Source organism: Leptopilina boulardi, unplaced genomic scaffold, assembly GCF_019393585.1.
Source record: "Leptopilina boulardi isolate dan_hultmark-lab unplaced genomic scaffold, ZJU_Lbou_2.1 LbouV2_367, whole genome shotgun sequence".
Classification (NCBI taxonomy): Eukaryota; Metazoa; Arthropoda; class Insecta; order Hymenoptera; family Figitidae; genus Leptopilina; species Leptopilina boulardi.
This window is the reverse complement of record NW_026137937.1, coordinates 7,944-31,203: the sequence shown is the minus strand read 5'-3', so window position 1 is coordinate 31,203 and position 23,260 is coordinate 7,944. Positions and strand designations below refer to the sequence as shown.

The window sequence follows — 23,260 nt, the reverse complement described above, 5'->3', positions numbered from 1 at the left end:
CTCTCCCTCTCTCTAGCTCTATGCACATAGATGTGAGTGACTAAATACCAATACCAATGCATTATAATGGTTGGCAACACTGCGACGTCGCATTTAATACTTCAACCCACACACATGCACCGATTACTGCTGCGGCGGTTACCAGGAAAACTTTTCCACCATCATCCAACGTCAGACACCATCACCATCAAACCTCCAAGGAACATCTACCTACAGGAAGGAAGCGCCCACTCTCTTCAGCATATAGTGGTAGCGGCGCGGTGGCTAAATCAAAGACAAACCACTTTAGCCAGTCCGATCGCGGGGAAGTTGTGTGTACATACCCGAGTATCTGGCGAAAGCGCGCACCCCCGTCAAGAGAGAACCCCCCCCCACCCTTTTCTTTCTCTACCCCATCGTTTCTGGCTTATGTTATCTGTATATATGTAGACAGCCATTTTCATAATAGTATTTGTGAATGAATGAGTGTCGGTGCATCGTTGTGCGTAAGAGAGAGGGGGAGAGAGAGAGACGCAAAGCGTTCAACGTAATCACGCACAACCATCACACCCGCCACTGATACAGCTTTTGTGTGAGGCAACCCTCCGCTTTTGCCATGATTCTCGTCAACTCCGATTGGCCGACGGTCGAGCTTTCTGGTAACCGTTGAATCATTTGGCCACGCCCTTCTCGAGGCGGAACAACCCCCTTCAGCTTTGGTAGACTCTCTCTCTCACTCACTCTCGTTTCACTGTCTAATAATACCACGATATACCACCTATTCTGCCACCATGACTCTATAGAACCACTATAGACACCCTACGAAGTAGACCACGTCAAGACTCACGCTTTCAAAATCAGAATCAAAAGGAAAAAAAAACACCATTCTCCCCACCTAAGAGGAATCTTTCCGTCCAAGAAATTGTTCGCGATCCCTTAGTGATGTTAAAAGTGTCACAGAACTAATTAAACGTGGATTAAAGTGAGTGACTAAAGAGAAATTAGTGAAAATCAAATGTTGTGGATTAGAGGATTCCAATTGCTGGCTAGTGAAACAATGTGTCGTTGTGTTCGATCATCATGTGCTCCTTGATAATGATGATCATGTGGCATGCTGCCAGGTAAAGAGCATTATCTCCGGGGATGTGGAGAATGCAAGAGGGCAGAACAATGTCTCCTCTCGGACCGATCCTCGGGGAAGAGGCTGGAGTTCCATTGCAGGATAGGCGACACGTGTTACTTCAAGTTAGGACAGCTGATCCTTTCTTTCGTTACGATCATCATTTGCGATCGGAACAAACATCATCGCCACGTCTTGCTGAGGATATCGTCGATAACGACGATACAAGGGCAAAAATGAAACGTGTTGAGAAAATTGAGGTACTCGAGAAGGAAGAGGATGAAAATGAAAATGGAATCATTAGCGAGAGGTTCGAGAGAATTAATGAACAAATCGTGCCAAATAGTAATAATGAACGATTCGGTGATCGTATCAACGAAAGAGTCAGTGATCGAATCACTTCGAAAAGTGAAGAGGACGATGACGATGAAATGGAGGATGATGATGAGGAGATGGAGAAAAGAAATGGTTCGTTTCATGAGGATGAGGATGTTGAGGTTGATGTGTGTCGTGATGGTGATGAGAGTAATCCAAGTAGCCCTGTAGACTTGACGGCATCGTCGAGATGCTCGGGAAGTGAACAATTTTTGCATCCATTTGCAAATCGTGGACTACATTCGTTTTCATGTCTTCAAAATGGTGCAAATATTGGTGGACAAGCGACGGGTCATCCGGTTTTTCTCTCTGGACATACGGCAACAGGCTCGACGACGCTCGTTACCGTTTGTAGTGCCAGTAATCAATTATCGGAGACAAATGGCCCAAGCGGTGGTAATATTATCACAACAACTGCTAGTTCTGTGCAATCAAATAAAAGGGGACTTGCTTTCTCCGTGGAGAATATCCTCGATCCTAATAAATTCACCGGCGGCCGCGTTATACACGGTCGTTTACAACATCGTCGGCGACGACGTGCCGGCAGCATTCATGAAGGTACGACTAAATTTTTTAAAATGAAAATCAATTTTTAAAAATTGCTACAATTTGTCAATTTCTATTACAGACATTTGTATTAATTTTCCCCTTCATTATTGTTATTCATACGAATGAAATTTGTTTTTTTTTTTAAATTATATTTGTAACCATTAAGATCATGTGATTAATGTTGTGATTTCACATGTAAATATTTTCCACAGGTTTTCTCGCAAATTATTTGATAGATTAAACTAAAAATTTTTTGGACTATTCAAAAACAGTTTAAGGATTCATTGTCATGTGCTAGATTATATTAATATTTTATCAAAAAAATTTAATATTTGTGGAAATTACTAAAATTATTGTCGCCATAATTCTTGCACTAACAGCGATTCCTTATACTATTTTTGAATTCTCCAAAAAAATTTAAGCTCAATCTATAAAGCATTTTACAAAAAAAATCTGAGGAGAATTTTTATACACTGCAAAAAGAAGTATCTTATTTTAAGTTGTTTTGGTAGCGTTTTCAAGACATTAAGACATCTTAAACATTTTAATGTCTTAAAAACGCTACCAAAACATCTTGAAATAAGATACTTCTTTTTGCCGCTGAAATGAAAATATACGGGAAATAAATTTAATTTAAATTAAAAATTGATCGTCTTTCATCTGTTTTTTACGGGAAAAATATATATGTATCAAAAGAAACTTTGATTTCAAAAGATTTAAAGGACATTTTTCTAAATTTCAATTGACCATCCAGTTATTAATTTTAAGCTTATGATTGAAAACAATTTATGGTATTAATAAAAGTGCAAATTAAATTAATAACTTGAAAATAATTGTAACAGTATTTTGAAATCTATTTTTTTTCATGATCGAAAATAGAAATTTTGTTATTCATATACTTTTGATTGCAAGTATATAAAAAAATTTATATTGGAAAAAAGCTTTTCTGCATCCGTATAGAAATAGTTCCAAATTCCAATTAAATTCCGACGGTGCGATTAAAACAAATTTATTGTTTTATACCTATTTTGTCAATTAATGAAACATTGTTTTTGAAATCATTTTTTTTTTAAAACAAAATTAATAATTTTAATTTTTTTATACTGATAATGTATTGAATAAGTTTTTTTGACATGGGTTAAATAATAATTTGATTAAGAAAAAAATAAATAATAATCGGTTGAATTATAACTGGTTAAATATTAATTCTTAATAAATAAATAACATTTAATTAATAACTACCTATTACTTTTGTATTCTATTAAAAGTAAATTTCGAATCACATTTTCAATTACTGTCTATAATTTAAATTTAATTTTACCACGACCCCACACAAAGATTTTATTCGCGACGATAAATTTGATGAGATTCAGTGCAAAAAAAAAAGAAGATTATGAGTTTTCGACAGTAGTCGGTAAATCCTACAAAACTGACGGTTAAAAAAACGATTCTGTATTGCCATGAAAAACACGTATATTTCTGTCATTTCGTTGTAATTTGCTTATTTCCGACGGCTAATTTGCTTCTCATTTTATGATCCACATTCTGGTTTATAAATAAAGCAAACCTTAATAAAAATATTTTCACTCTAAATACATTTATATTTGTTATACAAAATTTATATGAAAATTAGTTATTTTCTGATTCGTTCATATAATTCATGTATATTATTATGCATTATAAACAAAGATAATAATAATTTAATACACAGTATAAATTGAATTATTTTCGATAACTGTTATTATTACTATTATTTAATTTATTATTTTATTTTATTTTTAGTTCACTATTATTGTTATTATTATTCATTGGCAGTTATTATCAATTAAATCATTCCTCTTTTATAAATGATCAATTTTGTCAATAGAAAATAATATTAAATATCAATAACTTTAACAGTCAATTTGATTATTATTCACAATTGTAATAATAACAATAGTTAGTAACGAAATTTAATTTATTTTTATTAAAATACAAAAAATTATTATTATTTTTTAAATTTTCTTGCTGGAAATTTTTTTTGTTTCATCATTTATTTGTTGCGATAGTGTGTTTTAAAAGAAAAAAAAGACTTCCTCATTCTAAAAATAGGGAACACAAAAAATTCACTTCCTCGCAATTTTAAGAGCAGTGTATAGTTATTTGTGTGAAAGAGAGACAGGATATACGGGATAAAGGACGAGTAAAAGTGTTGATGTAGGCGGATCTTTAAGAACGGAAAGACGTAAGTCTTCTCGTTTGATGACAGTGTCGAGTGTTAGATATTTTCGCAACTTCGTAAACTGTGCATCTTTACGACATCCGCAAAATTATTATCTCATTCTTGAAATTATATATGCATTTAAGAGCATTTAAAATTCAGAAACATATTAACACCCGGAATTATTTGATATTCGAAATAATACCCAACACCAATTAAACGAATAAAATATTTATCAATTATTTACGCGAAGAGATATGCGCATAGAAAAAGTTTGCTGCAGGGTTTAAATTATGAATTCTTTTTCTTTATTTTTAACAAGTCACAATTAAATTTTTAGCAAAATATTTTACGAATAAAAAACTAAATAAATTTTTAAAAAAATTTAATTCAACTAAGTGAAAGGTAATTTTATTTAATTCTTTGGAAAGAATTTATTCTATTCGAATTTTTGCACCTGATGAGTGTATCTAAACATTATAATTTTGAATTTTCTTGCAGTGAAGTGATATATTGCTTCCGTTTGCCAACTAGAAAATATCTTGATAAAGTGAATAGCATAACTTCTCGCAAAGTCAAGTGGAGTGAAATTAACATGTTCACTTGGACGATTACTTTGGATGATTGCTTGTCCGTTAGCGGTCGTTCAAACGCTTACGTTATATGTTCCTAAAAACAGCCATCTGGCATTTATATACACTCTGGGCATGCGTTCTCTCGATCCCAAAGAATATCGTGAACACCCCGCAACATCTTCCTAATGACGGGATACACTGTTGACAAGTAAATCTCTAATATGATCACCTCTCACAAAAACCCATGAAATATCACTCTCATTCCACGAACATTAATACCTCTTAATTTCCCTGTGTTCTTCTTCTTTTTTTAAAAAAAAAAAACATCACCCTCCACTGTGAGCATGAAAAAAAATTAAACCAAAAGTCCAAACACTTCAAATTTTTCTGTGAATTTTGGAAGTATTATGCTTTTAGATTAATAACATTTTAGAATCAAAATCTGCATATTGAACATTATTACGTCAAACATAGTGATTTAAGTATTGACTTTTGGTTTAATTTTATTTCAGGCGCACTGTGCCTCTCATTCTAAACTATATAAATTAAAAATAAACATCCAAATTTCTCAATCTGAAATAATAATTTAAATATTTACACTTTTTAAAAATTCTTTTTTCATAATAATGGAAAAAAAATTTCGATAAAAATTGTCAACGCATTGATTGGGGTGACCCGTTGTGAAAATAGAATTAAAGGCACAAAATTCGTAAGGACTTTTGTTGAGAAAGTATATAGCAATATCTCGGGAGCGTTGAGATTAAACGAAAATAAGATTTTGGTCGTCGTAATAAGCGGGATCCGAAAAATACGGATGGCACGAGGAGGCGACTGTCGGAGCGTGACGAATTGCCAAGCTAATCTGCGTTAACCAGTCTTTGAAGCCCATCATTTCACGTCCCTTTATTCCCGTACGGGCCATCCCCCCCGCCAGGCTTTTCGAAACATTCGATAAACCTCTTCCGCCGCGATGCTCTTGTTTTTTAGTGCGCACACAAGGGAGAAATCTCAAATCGCAATTGACCCCTTAGTCCACGCAAATAATTATATTATCAACAAAATAATCGAGAATTGATTTCATCCGAATTTGGGATTACGAGCCATCAATCTTATCCGATGGTCACAGCTTTCCATTAAAAGTGCATCAGAGGAGGAATCTCCGAATTTCTCGTGAAAGAAATCCATTTCGATTGCACGCCAAAAGTTATATACTGATACTCTTTTTTTTTATCATTCTTTTTTTTTTTTTTAATACGCACAAGCCCCGAGAGTGCCAACTTTCAACGCCGCCGCGCGTTACCGAGAATAATATCGCATCGGTTGTTATGATAATCGTACGGCATCGTTTCGTATCGCGCCAAGCCGCCCAGAAAATTGGCTCTTCTGCATTACAATGACTTTCTCTCCTACGTCTCCAACCCCCGCGCGTTCAAGCTTCACACTACATATACTACTATATATATATATATATATATATAAGTGTACGTGGGATTCAGCAACCCTCGAAATCTCGAATGATTCGCTTAGACCAAACAACTTTTGACAAAAAAAATAATAATGATAATAACCTAAATCGTTTAATAATTTCTTCTTTTAATTATAGAAATAAAATTTTGATACGTGTTTTTAATGTTAACAGGGCAACAATACAACGTGTTTTTAAATATCGTTATTTGTTTAAGGAAAGTGAAAATTATTTTTTAAACAAATAACCATATTTAAAAAACAGTGTATGTACTTGTTTAAAAATTCCAAAGTTAAAATAAATAATTATTTTCTTTAGAAAATAAGACATCATTCCTTATTAAAAAACAAAAAAAAATTCACTATACTTCACTTGCAAACCACACCAGTTTTCCATTAGAGGGTAAAAATATCATATTTCCATTCTAGGGTTAATTGACTCAAATATTAATTATTTGATGCAAATAAATATTTATTTGATAATAGTCAAGTAATCGAGTACCTATTTGAATATAATAATTTATTTTTTCAGTGTATAAATTTTCATTAAATTTTAGTAAACTAATACTATTTGATTTTTTTTTTTTTTTTTACAAGTTTTAGCCGAAAATGACTAAAAATTAGTAGAAATTTCCACTAATTTAAATTAGCGGACTAATTCTCAATAATTCAAAATTAGAGAGTACATATAGAACAAATTTTAGTAAACTATAACCCATGTGCGAAATGCCAAGACTAACAATACGGCCCAACATTGGCCCAGTAATGTCTGCCAAAGTATGTCAAACGTTACTGGACCAGTACTGGCGATCAATTCGTCCCATTATTGGGCCAATATTGGCACCAATTGTCGGTTACTCTAATTTGTCATTATTGGGCCGAACTCTGTCCCATTCCTGGGCCAATATTGGCAATGCGTCTCAGTTACTCCAATTTGCCATAATTGGGTCGAACTCCGTCCCATTATTGGGACAATATTGGCACCGTTTCTCGATTATTCTAATTTGCCATTATTGGACCTTCTCTGTCCCATTACTGGGCCAATATTGGCACTGCATCTCAGTTACTCCAATTTGCCATAATTGGGCCGAACTCTGTCACACTACTGGGCCAATATTGGCACCAATACTTGGTAATTCTACTTTTCCATAATTGAGACGAACTCTGTCCCATTACTGGATTATTATTGGCTCATTGACGGCTGAAATGTTGAATTTATTTTGAAAAGTCATTTTTTCCAAAGTTGGAACAAATCTTGGCCCAGTAATGGCGCATTAACAGCTGAAATGTTCCTCAAATGCAGCTTATCAAAACATTTTTGTGTTGAGATTCCCATATCCGCGTATAGTGTAGTGGTTAGCGTGTTAGACTTCGGTGCGTTAGGTTGCGAGTTCGGTTCTCGCGAGCGTTACAAATTTTCAAATGTTTAAACAATTGTGCTTTCTGTCAGGACTTGAATTATAAATGTATAATGAATTAATTTGTTAATTAATTAATTATTATAATTTTTTAAACTTTGACAATACTGGGCCACTAATGGCAGCCAATATTGGCCCAATAATGGTGTCTGATACTTGGCTGCCGACGTCCAACCGCAGTTAACACCACAAGAGTTGGCCCAATATTGTCTGCCAAGACTTGGTGCCCGATTTGACAATGCTGGGCCAATATATTGGCCCATGTTGGCTTTCGCACTTGGGAAGGTTAAATAATATACTACGCTTTGAATTAAACTTAAATAAAGTTCGATTTTTTTAACCCCAAAAAAACCTGGACTTAAAATGATACTAATTTTGAGCTTGTAATGAAATAATACCGCTATTACATGTTTTGAATTTTTTATGAAAAATTTCGAAATTAACGATATTAGGTATATATTTTTAGGTTAGGAATCTTGTGAATTATCAAATACAAGTACCAACCATGTAACACAAAACTATAGATAATGGCGCTAAATTTAAAAATTATTGTATAAAATTATATTAATATCAAAAAATTTTTATTAATACCTATTTTTAGAAATTCTATTAAGTACACAAGACTATCAAACATGGAAATATTCATCAAATATAATTTACCCTAATATTTCGCTGGGTTAGTGGAAAAAAGGATACATCATAGTTAAATCAAACGAACGTGTCCTTCATTCCACTAACCCAGCGATTTGCTCTATATAGATTAAAAGGTTATCACACAGAAAAAAACTGGACTTATTTTGCTTCTTCGTGGAGGAAGCTTTGTAGTCCTTTTGTTTATAAAAATTTTCAAAGTGTCGGAAACAAATTTTTCTCTATATAGATACATGTTATATGAGATCCTGATCAATTGTCCGGATGTATGTGTGTGTGTGGATCCCTTTTTTGTTTAGAAGATAACTTTAATAGGTTTTAATGAATTTAGATAAAATTTGGTAGGCTCATTTATCATATTAATATCTCAAATCTGACCAAAGGATTTTAAAAAATACCCAAAAAAAAAAATTTTATCATCTTTTTTCCAACAATTTTTTTAATCGAAAAAATTTTTAAATAGAAAAATTTAAGGTTATATATAAATTAATGAAAGTTAAAAAATAGAAAATACACATTTTAGCTGAAAAATTTTGTATTTATTTAAATTTAAGTTTAAATATAAAATAATTGTATTCAAATGTATAAGTACTCAAATGTTTATATTATTATATTATTTTTGTATGTTTATTTCAATGTTAATGCTTTCTCCACGAGGAAGCAAATTTTTTTGCTGCTCGTAAAGAGGAAGCAAAATGTTCATGTAATGAACATCTGAATTTTCAACTTGTTTGTTTTATATCATTTTGAATATTTTCTATATGATTATAAACTTACATGATTGAAGAGTTTCTCAGCTTTACCTAAAACAGAGTAAAATATTATAAATTATTACATTTTTTACTTTCAAATGTAAAATATTAATAACAAGTTGTAAATTCAGATGTTCATTACATGAACATTTTGCTTCCTCTTTACGATCAGCAAAAAAATTTGCTTCCTCGTGGAGAAAGCAAAATTTTATTGCCAAAATGTGAATTTTTGATTTTTTAACTTTCATTAATTCTTTAAATTTACCTCAAATGTATACTTTATATATATCGATCGATTCGTCTTGACGTAAGGAATTCAATTATTTCATATATAAACTTCAATTTAAAAAATCACAAAATTTTATAGCCAAAATGTGAATTTTTGATTTTTTAACTTTCGTTAATTCTTTAAATTTACCTCAAATATATACTTTATATATATCGATCGATTCGTTTTGACGTAAGGAATACGATTTTATTATATATAACCTTAAATCTTCCTATTTAAAAATTTTTTCGATTAAAAAAAAAATTTTTGAAAAAAGACGATAAAATTTTTTTTTTGGGTATTTTTCAAAATCCTTTGGTCAGATTTGAGATATTAATATGATAAATGAGCCTACCAAATTTTATCTAAATCCATTAAAACCTGTTAAAGTTATCTTCTAAACAAAAAAGGGATCCACACACACACACACACACATACACAAACACATACATACATCCGGACAATTGATCAGGATCTCATATAACATGTTTCTATAAAGAAAAAAATTTGTTTCCACCACTTTGGAAAGTTTTATAAACGAAAGGACTACAAAGCTTTCTCCACGAGGAAGCAAAAACATAAAATAACTTTTTTTAATGTTTAAAATGTATATTTAATTGACGTTAAAAATATATACATTAATTTTGTTCTCACTGAGAAATAAAATATATTTGATTAAAATTTTCAATTTTATATTTTAAATTATACGATTTTTTACTAATAAAATATTTTGATTATTTTCAAATTACAATATTATTTAATTTGAGTTTTAATTTTCAATTAATTAAATTTTAATGATTTGTTAAAATATTGGTAACGAATAAATGGAACTATATTTTATTATAAAATCTGTGTATTAATTAAAAAAAGTTATTATTTTTTCATATGTATTTGTATAATAATTTGAATAAAAATATTTTATTTTCATGTTTTCAAATTTTACATTTTATTTTTTCTATCTCATTAAGAATGAAATTTTATTTTAAAACAGAAAATTAATTTAAGAATTTATTTTTCGTAAAATATATATATGTATATATAAATTTGACTAATAAATCAGTAAAGTTAAATAATTTTTAACAAAAAGTAAATTACTGAATTTAATAATAATTTATTAACAAAAATTTTTGTTCGTTCATCCAAAAAAAATTTTGGTTATCCGCATAAATCAATTATTGTTTTTGTTATAAAAATAATTGTTTTCCTCTGTCAGTTATTTATATACGTAATGATATTATATCACATAAAATTTACCCCAAGTTTTGCTCTTTTCACTTAGTATAATGTATATTGCTAAACGACTAATTAACGCGAGCATCTTCGATAACGAGAGTGTTTTTCTTGTTTCCTTCAAAGAAACCTGGTGAAGCATGAAAAAGAAGTCTGATAATTTAGAAGCACGTGACCTTCTTCGTTATGTTCAATCACGTCACGACACCAGAGCAAGATTAATGACTCTGGACTCTCGAAGCGATTCTGATGGAAAAGAAAAATGTGCGCGCAAAGGAAAAATCCCAGTGACGTCCCATTATTATACGGGAATATTACGTATAGAAGCGTAAGTTTCGTCGCCTATTACGAGAAAAAAAAATATATATACGATCCTTTAGCAAGATTCTAATTGGGTATAATAAATTCTTCTGTTTTTTACTTTTTCCAAAATCTTCTTATTATTTTTTATTTTCGACCTCATTTTCAAAAATTTTTCTTTTATTGATCATAAAATCAGTACCTAACGAAATTTTATTACAAAAAATATTTCATAAATAACCAAGCTTTTTAAAAGTTAATTAAAAAAATTATCCTAACTTTAAATAATGAGATTTCAACTAAAAAAAAAATTATAACAAATTATTTTATGATATTATCATTTTAAATGAAAGGAATATTTAAACTAGATATTTATTCAATTATAATACATGTTTGTTTCACTCTAAAAAATTTTTCCACAAAAAAAAATTTGAAGTTGCAATAAATTTTTGATAAACCAAACAAAACTTTTCTTTACTAAATCTTCAGTTATATTATATAACTATGTTTTCATTTACTTGCAGTTAATCTAATAAGTTTGTTTCAAATAATTTTTTTTCCGAACCGTATAAAAAAAACTTTTTTTTTATATCACTTAGCCCTAGGCAAAATGCATTATAAGAAACGAAATTCGATAAAGATTGAATACAGCAGAAAAAAAATAAGGAAAAGAATTGAAAAACGATGTCAAGTAAATCAAATGACATAATTAGATCGAGATATCTTATGGATAACTATCGGCCTGAAATCGAATCTTGATACAAGTATCGTGTTATATAGAGGAGTGAAAACCACTGGTTTTGCAATAGAAAGATAGAGAGAGAGAGAGAAAAAAGAAAGATATCATTGAATTGAAATCGGAGTTGAGAAATGATAACTGATACGATATCAAAACCAAGTAAAAAATAGAAACCAAAAAAAAAAAAAAAACGAAACAGTAGAGAAAGATAATAAAGAATGGGAGGATTCAATTAGACACAATCAATCGGCGTCGAGCAGGTATATAGAATAGAGAAGGTCGGCTTGGCGGCCTGTATACGACGGGCAAGAACGATCGCGCGTTAACGAGATACAAATCCCATTACGGCGTAAACCTTCTCGATCCGTCGCCCCCTCTCATCCCTTTCTGAACCCCAAAATCCCCGTATTCCTCACTCGTATGGGCCACGAGCCACGCCAATTCGGATAAAGTCCCTTTCTCTCTCTTTCTTTTCCTTCATCTCATTCTCTATCTCTCTTTAGTCCTTGCTTTTTTATCTCTCTTTTTGCTCTGTATCCGTTTCTCTCACTCACCACTATTGCCCCGCGAGAACCACCCCCTCACCCTCGTGCCAGCAACTCCCACGGGCTAGAGCCAGGGAATATCTGTCCCCGGGACATCTGCGCGTTGATTGAATCTCCAATATCCTCTCACTCATTGAGAGAGAACGATTGGCCAAACGTTCATTCATTTCGCATTGCTTCAAACTGTTCGAATCTTTTACGGACTTGCATATATATGAGAGGACTTTCACGAAGCCACGAATATTTTATTACAAAAGAAATAAAAAAAAAAAAAAAACCCAACAACAATAACGATAAAAATATTTTAAAAAACCGCTTCAAAGTTGAATTTTTTGTGTTCATATTTCATGAATACTTTGCTTCTCCATGGAGATATATAAAATAAATGCAATGTATCGCAGTGTGATTGTTAATAAAAAAACATTAATTAAAAAATGTTATCAAATAAATATAATTTTGTTATATAATAAATACAAAAAAAAAAAAAATTTTACAACTAGAACATGATATATTTTTAAAATAAAGTTTTAATTGGAAAAAAGATATAGATATATAACGAATTATTATGTAAGGATGTTATAATTAAGTAAGAGGTTATTATAAAACCCTTAGAAATTATTTTACGAGAAAGATAAGAGGTGATCAAATCAATGCTTAAGGAATTATTTGATATAAAATCATACAAAACTTATTTCCCCTCTCTTTGTGTTGCAAACAAATCTTTTTCCATATTGACAGACACAAAAACAAACGATTGTAAAATCTTATATCTTCAAATTACAATAAATGTTATTACGCAATCACATTTTTTAAGATAAAACAAATTTAGTTTCAAATAATTCTAATCTTCTCTACATTCCTTAATCACAAACACTTTTTTTTCTTATTTATTCACTACACTGACAAGAGAAAAATGTTTAGTCAGAGCAACCAAAATTTGGTTGGGCCAACAATAAAATTTTGTTGGTATTTAAGCAACCAAACTATATGTTTGAGTCAACCAAAAATTTGGTTGAGTGTTTTTTGTTGGCATAACAAAAATGTTTGGTTAGCCGAACCAAATTTTTTTTGTTAAGTCAACAAAAATGTTTGGTTGATCAAACAGTTTTTTTTGTAAAATTAAAAATTTTATTCTACTTTATCTCTTTTTTGCAGGGACTGTCTCGGACACGAAATGTTGTTGAATTTTAAGAAAGTGTCCGTGTAGTGTCGCGACTCGACACGTTTGAAAACAATTAAAAGTATCGTGGCGAGACCCGACACTTTTAAAACTTTTCAAATGTATCGTGGCACGACCCGACACAGTTAAGAAATTCATAATTGTATCGTGGCGAACCACGATACATTTAGAAATTTGTAATCGTATCGTGGCAGGACTGGACGCGTTTACGAATTTCCAAAAGTATCGTGGCGCGACTAGACACATTAACAATTTGAGAATCGTATCGTATCATGACTTGCCACGACACGATAATTCTGCATAAATATGTCGTGTCGCATGAAAAAAAATTGTTCAATTAATTTAAACTTATCTATTATGTATTATCTATTATAATATAGTATATATGGAATTATAATAATACTAATAATAATATGCATACAAAATAATATACAATAATATATAATTTTTATATTATATTATATTATATTATATTATATTATATTATATTATATTATATTATATTATATTATATTATATTATATTATATTATATTATATTATATTATATTATATTATATTATATTATATTATATTATATTATATTATATTATATTATATTATATTATATTATATTATATTATATTATATTATATTATATTATATTATATTACATTATTTCCACGAATTTCTGTTTTCATCCTATACTGTTTATTTTCATGTATTTCTTTTTGTATTATCAACAACTTATTGTCTAGTATGTAAACAAACCACACTTAAAATTAAAAATAATTTTGTTCAATAAAATTAATAGATTAATTTAATTTATTAACATTTTAATATTATTATGATTTAAAGAATTGAAAAAAATGTAAGACTTGATTACGAATTCAATATCAGTTTTTTAAAATTCAAAATGGCGGATCCAATATACCGAATCAAAATAACTAAAAATGGGCAAATTCGTCTAAACCATGTTACCCAGGGGTTTTCGGGGTCGCTGATTACGAATCTGACATCAGTTTTTCAAAGTTCAAAATGGCGGATACAATATGGCGGAAGACAAAATAAAAAATTAATCGGATTGTATTAAAAACCTATTACTCGGGGGTTTCAGGGTCATTGATTACGAATTGTGACAAAAGTTTTTTAAAATTCAAAATGGCGGATCCAATATGGCGGACGACAAAATAAAAAATTAATCGGATTGGATTGAAACCGGTTACTGAGGGGTTTTCAGGGTCGCTGATTACAAATGTAACATCAGTTTTTTAGGGTTTCGTGGCCCATGGCCGAAAGCCTTATAGTTTCACTTTGGCGTCCGTCTGTCCGTAGTATATTTTGGGGCACCACAGCTCCCAAAATCAAATTTTAGGGCTCAGATCCCAAATTAAAATTTTGGGGCACCACAGATCCCAAATTAAAATTTTGGGGCCCCACAGATCCCAAATTAAACTTTTGGGGCACCACAGATCCCAAATTAAACTTTTGGGGCACCACAGATCCCAAATTCGAACTTTGGGGCACCACAGATCCCAAATTCGAACTTTGGGGCACCACAGATCCCAAATTCAAATTTTGGGCAAACATAGCTTCCAAATTCGAATTTTGGGGCACCACAGATCCCAAATTCAAATTTTGGGGCACCATAGCTCCCAAATTCAAATGTTGGGGCCCACAGATCCCAAATCTCCATTTACTGAATGGACATTTTCCCGAATGGACATTACATAAATGGACATTACATGTCCCATTAGTTAACATGCCCCTATAATTGACATGTCCCAGTAGTTGACCTGTCTCAGTAATTGACATGTCCCAATAGTTGACATGTCCATATAGTTGACATGTCCATATAGTTGACATGTCCCTATAGTTGACATGTCCCAGTAGTTGACATTAAAATTTAAAGCGCCACGAAACCCTAGATGTAGGCGCAATTGCGCCTAGTTCTTTTCCTATTTTTAATATTCAAAATGGCGGATCTAATATGCTGAACAATTTTTTAAAAAGGATCGGATCTTTTGAAACTTGTTACTCGAGCGTTTTTTGGGACATTTTGAATTTTGAAATACTTTTGTCACAATTCGTAATCAATGACCCTGAAAACCCCCGAGTAATAGGTTTTTAATACAATCCGATTAATTTTTTATTTTGTCTTCCGCCATATTGGATCCGCCATTTTGAACTTTGAAAAACTGATGTCAGATTCGTAATCAGCGACCCCGAAAACCCCTGGGTAACATGGTTTAGACGAATTTGCCCATTTTTAGTTATTTTGATTCGGTATATTGGATCCGCCATTTTGAATTTTAAAAAACTGATATTGAATTCGTAATCAAGTCTTACATTTTTTTCAATTCTTTAAATCATAATAATATTAAAATGTTAATAAATTAAATTAATCTATTAATTTTATTGAACAAAATTATTTTTAATTTTAACCCCTTGACAGTCCAGGGCCCATATGTGGCCAGAAAAAGTCGTGCCACCTTTGTGCAAGTGGCCATATATGGCCATCGCAAAAAAATAATACTAAATTTAATTTGATTCGCTTGAAACTCGTTACTCGGAGGTTTTTGGGGTCGCTGAATCCAAATTTGAAGTCAGATTTCAAAAAAACAAAATGGCGGACCCAAAATGGCGACCATGAAAACTTAAAATTTATCAGATTTACATGAAACTCGTTGCTCAGGGGTTTTCGGGGTCTCTGATTACGAATCTGAGGTCGGTTTTTCAAAATTCAAAATGGCGGATCCAATATGGCGGATAATTTAAAAATTAATGCGTTTTGACCACAAATTGTTACTCGAGGGTTTTCGTAGTCGCTGAATTCGAATTTGAGGTCAGTTTTTCAAAATTCAAAATGGCGGATCCAATATGGCGGACAAATTTTTAAAAAATCAATCCGATTTGTCTGAAATTTGTTACTCGGGGGTTTTTGGGATCGCTGAATTCGAATTTGAGGTCGGTTTTTTGAAATTCAAAATAGCGGATCTAATATGGCGGACAAATTTTTAAAATTTTTTGTTTAAAAATTTGTCCGCCATATTGGATCCGCCATTTTGAATTTTGAAAAACTGACCTCAAATTCGAATTCAGCGACCACAAAAACCCCTGAGTAACAAATTTCAGGCAAATCGGTTTGATTTTTTAAAAATTTGTCCGCCATATTGGATCCGCCATTTTGAATTTTGAAAAACTGACCTCAAATTTGAATTTAGCGACCCCAAAAACCCCCGAGTAACAAATTTCAGGCAAATTGGATTGATTTTTTAAAAATTTGTCCGCCATATTGGATCCGCCATTTTGAATTTTGAAAAATTGACCTCAAATTGGAATTCAGCGACCACAAAAACCTTAAATATGAAGAAGTCATATTTTTTTGGAAACTTTTTTTTCGGACCGTTTTAGGCCCACCAGCGATTTTTAACTGGACTGCGAAGGGGTTAAGTGTGGTTTGTTTACATACTAGACAATAAGTTGTTGATAATACAAAAAGAAATACATGAAAATAAACAGTATAGGATGAAAACAGAAATTCGTGGAAATAATGTAATATAATATAATATAATATAATATAATATAATATAATATAATATAATATAAATTTAATAATTTACATTTGATATATATTCAATCTATATCTATTTTATTTTAATTTTATTTCTTGAAATGTTATTGAAGGATTAATAAACTGTCAAGATGTTGATCAACAAGTTTCATTGTATGCGACACGAAATTCATAATTATTTTTGTATTGTGTCGTGTAGTTCAGCCCCACGATACGATTCTCAAATTTTTATTGTGTCTAGTCGCGCCACGATACTTTTGGAAATTCGTAAACGTGTCCAGTCCTGCCACGATACGATTACAAATTTCTAAATGTATCGTGGTTCGCCACGATACAATTATGAATTTCTTAACTGTGTCGGGTCGTGCCACGATACGTTTGAAAAGTTTTAAAAGTGTCGGGTCTCGCCACGATACTTTTAATTGTTTTCAAACGTGTCGAGTCGCGACACTACACGGACATGACACAAATATTTCGAGACAGTCCCTGCTTTTTTGTTTTTATTTTTTTTATTTATTTCATTATTTATTTATTATCAATTTAACATTGAATTTATATTTATCCAATTGAAATATTTGAGGACTTTGAAAAATCTCATCTCCGCCTGGGATCGAACCTCTGTTTTAAAACTGAAGATCGGGAGCTCTAACCACTTTTTTTTAACATGTTTATTAAAGATTTAGTACAATTAGAATAATAGGCGCAGTAACAAACAATCAACACCCGCACTACATCACAGTGAGCTCTAACCACTGGACTACCCATCCCTGTGAGAGATTTAAACTATCTGTCCTCTTAAGCTATAAGCTGAGAGCGAATCAAATTATTTGGTTGTCGCAACCAAATTTTGGTTAGAACAACAAACGATCATTTGGTTTTTTAGACCAAACTATTTTGTTGTGTTAACCAAGTTATTTTGTTGTCGAAACCAAATTTTGGTTGGAATTTAATAATATTCAACCAAATAATATTGTTGGCCTAACCAAATGTTTGGTTGAGATAACTCTACGAATTTGTTTCAGCCAACCAAAATTTGATTGCAAGAAGCAAAATTACCTAACCAAACAATTTTGTTGCAAACACTAAATTTTTTTTCTCAGTGTATACTGTTAATAAAATTATAAGAATTTAATCAGTCATGTCTGTCTAAAATTTACTTTAACTACTAGAGAAGAAATTTACAGAAAATTAAAAGGCATTAAAATAAGCTGCAACGCTTATTATTTTAATCCAATTTTGCTTATTTCAATACATTTTGGTATTAAAATAAGAAAAATTGGATTAAAATAATAAGCGTTGCAGCTTATTTTAATGCCTTTTAATTTCCTGTTTTATAAGACTTCTGAAAATATGTTATGATTTAGAGTAATAATTTTTGTAATAATAAAACTCACGTTTATATTGATATGTACTACATATTTAGAAAAATTTAAGAAATTTAACTCTGCAACTGTTTTTACTAAACTAATAACATACCTACATTACAAGGATTTAAAACTTTTTCTGACTAAAGCAGACTTTTATTAAATATACAAGAATTTAAAAGATTGTCTGTAATTGACTTACATACTACTTACACTCGAATTAATAAAATTTAAAACGTCTGACTAAAACTTACTTTTACTACTAGAACGACATTTACAAAAGTGTAAATAGTTGTCTTGCTAAAGCTTACATTTACTATTGATATAATTACTTTCAAAAAAAAGTTTTTGTTAATTAAAATAAATAATATTCTTTGATTTGGTTTTATTGATTAGTAGTTAATTTTTGTTTGATTCAAAGAAAATTTATTCGTTTCAAATAAATTTTTATTTTTGACGTTAATTAGAATTTCTTTCTGATATAAAAAGCAAATTTTTTTTTGATTCAAAGAAACTTTTGTTGAATCACAAAACCTTTTTTTGTTTTACAGAAACATTTTTTTTTTTAATAAAACAAAACAAATCAAGAAAAATAATTTCTTTAAATTAACAAACGCTTAAAAAAAAAAATTTAAAGCGGGGGTCTGTATTTATTACACGGACGGAGAATTTTGATCGTGAAAACGTCTTTTTTAATTAATTTAACTATATTTTATAAGATTATTATTTAGTATTTATTTTGTACAAAAACACACTGAAAAAAATTTATTTGATTTAAATAATCGGTTGCTTGACTATTATCAAATAAATATTTACTTGAACCAAATAATTTTTATTTGAATTAAATAAAGTGTACTTGAACCAATAATTTTTGTATTTGAAACAAATACCATTTCATTGACTCAAATAATTATTTGATACAAATAAATATTTATTCGATAATAATCAAGTAACCGATTATTTTAATCAAATAAATTTATTTTTCAGTGCATAAAATTACAATAAACTGACAATAATTTCCAAACAATTAAACTTAAAAATATTTAAAACGTAATGCCACATTATTACCAATTGATGAAATTTTGCACCAGAATAATATCAAAACATAACCTCAATTATGGATTTACTCTGTTCAAGAATTGTGGTGGACCCGTTAATTATAATAATTCTTGAACAGAATACATCCATGATTGAGGTTATGTTTTGATATTATTCCGGTGCAAAATTTCAGCAATTGGCAATACTGTGACTATATACTAATGTACACAGGCCAACACCACACTGTACTACACGATCGCGGATTGTTCTACATTTTTTTCCTCGAATAACGATACGAAAACAAAACAAAGTGACATCTTCGGCAGCCATGTTTATTTTGACTATTATACATAATATATAGGTATAATGGATACTGACAGCAGTGGCGCTGTATACTAACATGTTAAATCTTTAACCGGTCGGTAACATAGAAAACTATAAAAAAAATTTCATTTCCAAATTTAACAAAAATAAGTTTAGTATCGAGATTAGATCGAAAGTAATCGAATAACACAAAAATCTTGAAAATATGACTTATAGTTTTCGAGTTCTGGCCGACGATATAAACGCCAATTTTTCTGACTGGCTCCCTAGACCTCGGAGTAAGACGTTGTAACGTCAAAAAATCATGACAAAAAGGATTTACGAAAGAAAAGATTTACATGGAACAGCAAAAGGTTTAATTAGAATAGTAAAAGTTTTTAATTGTTTCAGTTACATTTTTCGCTATTGTAGTGAAACCTTTTACTGTTTCAGATAATGTTTTTCTTCATGAATAATTATGAAATCTAATTATATGAACCGTATAAACACTCAGAAAAAAATTTGTTGGAAAAATTTATTAAAATAAACAAAACGTTTATTAAAAGATGAAATAAATATTTATTTTAATCAAACAAATTTTGTTTGGAATAACCAAAAAATTGGATTAATATAAAAAAAAATGGTATATTTAATTGAAAGAAATTCTTTTCTCTGAGTGTAATAAAATGAATAAATAATATAAGAGCCTAAGAAAAATTGCTTCAATTTATAAATGAAATTTATCGAAAAATTGACTTTCAGATGGAGACTCGAGAGGAGAGTTCGCTGGGGGTAGTGGCCAAGAAGATGATATTGGTCCAGACACATTGGAAGAAATGGATGACGATATCGATGAAGAAGAAGAGGATGTGGAAATGCGAGTTGGCGAGGATGAACACGAGACGTCAGGACATGTTAGGGAAAATAATACAACAACACCATCGAATTGTAAGAAAAGACAATCTTCCTCATCGTCGTCATCGTCGTCAAGTGGCACGCCAAGTCAAGGTCAAAATTGTCAAGGACAAGGTAGTCAAAACAATGGCTCTAGTGGTGGGACAGGTGGCAAACCACGACGAGCAAGAACAGCCTTCACCTATGAACAATTGGTGTCATTAGAAAATAAATTTAAAACAACCAGATATCTCTCGGTATGTGAACGATTAAATCTTGCACTATCATTGAGTCTCACCGAGACACAGGTGAAAATTTGGTTTCAAAATCGACGAACAAAGTGGAAAAAACAAAATCCCGGCTTAGACGTTAATAGTCCAACTGTGCCAACAACACCATCACATCCATCTCCTTATGCGCCGGCATTTCTTTTTGCCGCCCATCCTCATGGACATCCGCATCCACATCCACATTCGCATTCACATGTCCATCATCCACCGCCACCACCACCGCCGCCACCTGGCTATTATCATCCATCGCCATATCCTCCCACGGGACCTTCATTCTTTGGTCATCATTTATCCACGACACCTGTGTCAGTGTCTGGTCCCCAACCTGTTACCACGTCGTCTGGTTTAACCCTCTCGTCACATCCGCATTCTCACACGCATCCGCACGCGTAGCGACCTGAATCGTTTGTGGTCTCATCGTCAATGTCGTCGTCCATTAATCGAATGAACGGCACGAAGTAAATTTTCATATATTTTATATTATTTCGCAAATTAATATTGCTCTCATTATTATTTTTTACAAAGAAAAATTATCGTTCATTAAAAAAAAAAATGTTCTCTAATTTTAATTAATTTATTCATTAAAAATTAAATTGCGAAACAATATTTTTATTAGTCGCGAGTAGCTCGTTAAAATAACAATTTAAATTTAATTGTTTCATTTCATTTCTTTTATGAAAGGAGAGGAAAAAAATTAATTATATATGTTATTTCATTTCTATCATTGGAAAAAAAAGAATAATCGAGCAATCCTCTCATTTTTTTTTATACAAAGAAATGGAAAATATTTTTAAAAAATGAAAAAATACATGTTCTGCAAGTTCTAAACGTTCAATTAAACGAAACGTTTACTACTTCTTTAAGTTCAAATATTAAAAAATAAATTAATAATTTAATAAATGTTTAATGTATTTTTTTTTCATTGAATTAGTAATTTACAAAAATATTTAGACCAAAAAAAAGATTTCGTTCATTTAAAAGTTCAGAACTTCAGACACATAAAAATATTAAGTTTTCTTAATTTTTGTAGTTTATGTGTTATTGTTTTATGAGATTGTTCAATATTGTTATTAAAATTGTCCATATTTGTTTCGGATTAGAACGTACATAATTATTATTATTATTATTATTATTATTAGATATTTACAAAAAAATTTGCAACGTAACAAAAGTATTTAATAGAAATTTGTCTTGTGAACTTTTTGATTTTTAAGATTTTGTAATTGTTGTGATTTTTCATGTAAATATTCTCCGCAGGTTTTCTCGCAAAATACTTTATAGATTAAACTAAAATTTTGAAAAGTAGTGAAAAATAGTATAAGAATTCGTTTGTCATATGCAAGACTATATTAATATTTTGACAAAAAATTTATTATTAAAAAATTGCTTATTTGGGAAAATGACTAAAAACGTATTGCTTTGGAGTTCTCCATAAAATTTTATCTCAATCTATCAAGTATTTTGCGGAAGAAAACCTACGAAAAACATTTACATGTATAGAATTAAAAAAACACACAACCTTAAGAATAATTTCAGAAAAAATAATTAAATATTAAAGCAAAGTTTTTATAAATCAAAATGGAATAAGAGGAACTTTTTACTAAAATAAAAGTTTTTGAATAAAAAGAAAATTTCCTTAGTAGGACATCTTTTTTTTTGGAATGAAGAAAAAAAGGAAAAACTAATTTTTTGTTAAAAATTTAGCAACAAATTATTAAATTTCAAATGAATTTATGATTCGCTAAGCAAGTTACAAATAGTAACTTTCCTCGACCACCTTGACGATGAGAACCGATTTTGTACCATAACCCGCAGATCACTACATATACCCAGAGAAATTTTTTATTTGAATCAAATATAATTTATTTGAATTAAATAAAAATATATTTATCTTAGAGCTAACTAAACTCAAATAAAATTTTGTGTGTCAGAAAAAAAATTTTTATTTGAACGAAATAAAAATTATTGTTTTGAAAGGAATAAACATTTATTCCCAGTGGGAAATTGCCAAGATTGAATATTGGCTAAATATTGGACCAATTATTTTAGCCAATATTTGACCAAGTCTAGGACCAATGCCAAGGCTCGAATTTCAATATTGGCCCAATATAATATTCAAGCAATATTCAAAAATACAAAAAATCAGACTTCAGCCAAGATTAAAAAAATTAATTATTAAAACTAAAATATAATAAAATTTTTTGTTATATTTATATATTATTATATTTTATTACATATAATAACATTATTATTTCATATACATTTTTTTTATATATATTTTCTAACGTCATGCTAGACATTAACAATTATCAGCTTAATAAAAGATATTGTAAAGATTCTTTACACCATCGCGGATACTTATGCCCTAACCGATTGATGTTGTTTATGAGAAAGAAAAACACTGCCATCTGGCGGATAGTTAAAAAATTAACGTAGCGCGAAATTTAAACTGCATGAAGGAAAAACTGTAAGTA

At 30.3% G+C, this 23,260-nt stretch overlaps 1 protein-coding gene across 1 annotated transcript; it reads left to right on the top strand.

Annotated features, from left to right (window-relative positions):
• Positions 1-709: 709 nt before the first annotated feature.
• On the top strand, positions 710-21,479 carry LOC127287060 (uncharacterized; the record flags this gene model as incomplete). The annotated part of the gene is given in 2 exon segments (XM_051313783.1): positions 710-2,032; positions 20,365-21,479. Coding segments are annotated over 2 exon segments (1,725 nt in total). The 5' UTR covers positions 710-1,122.
• Positions 21,480-23,260: the final 1,781 nt, after the last annotated feature.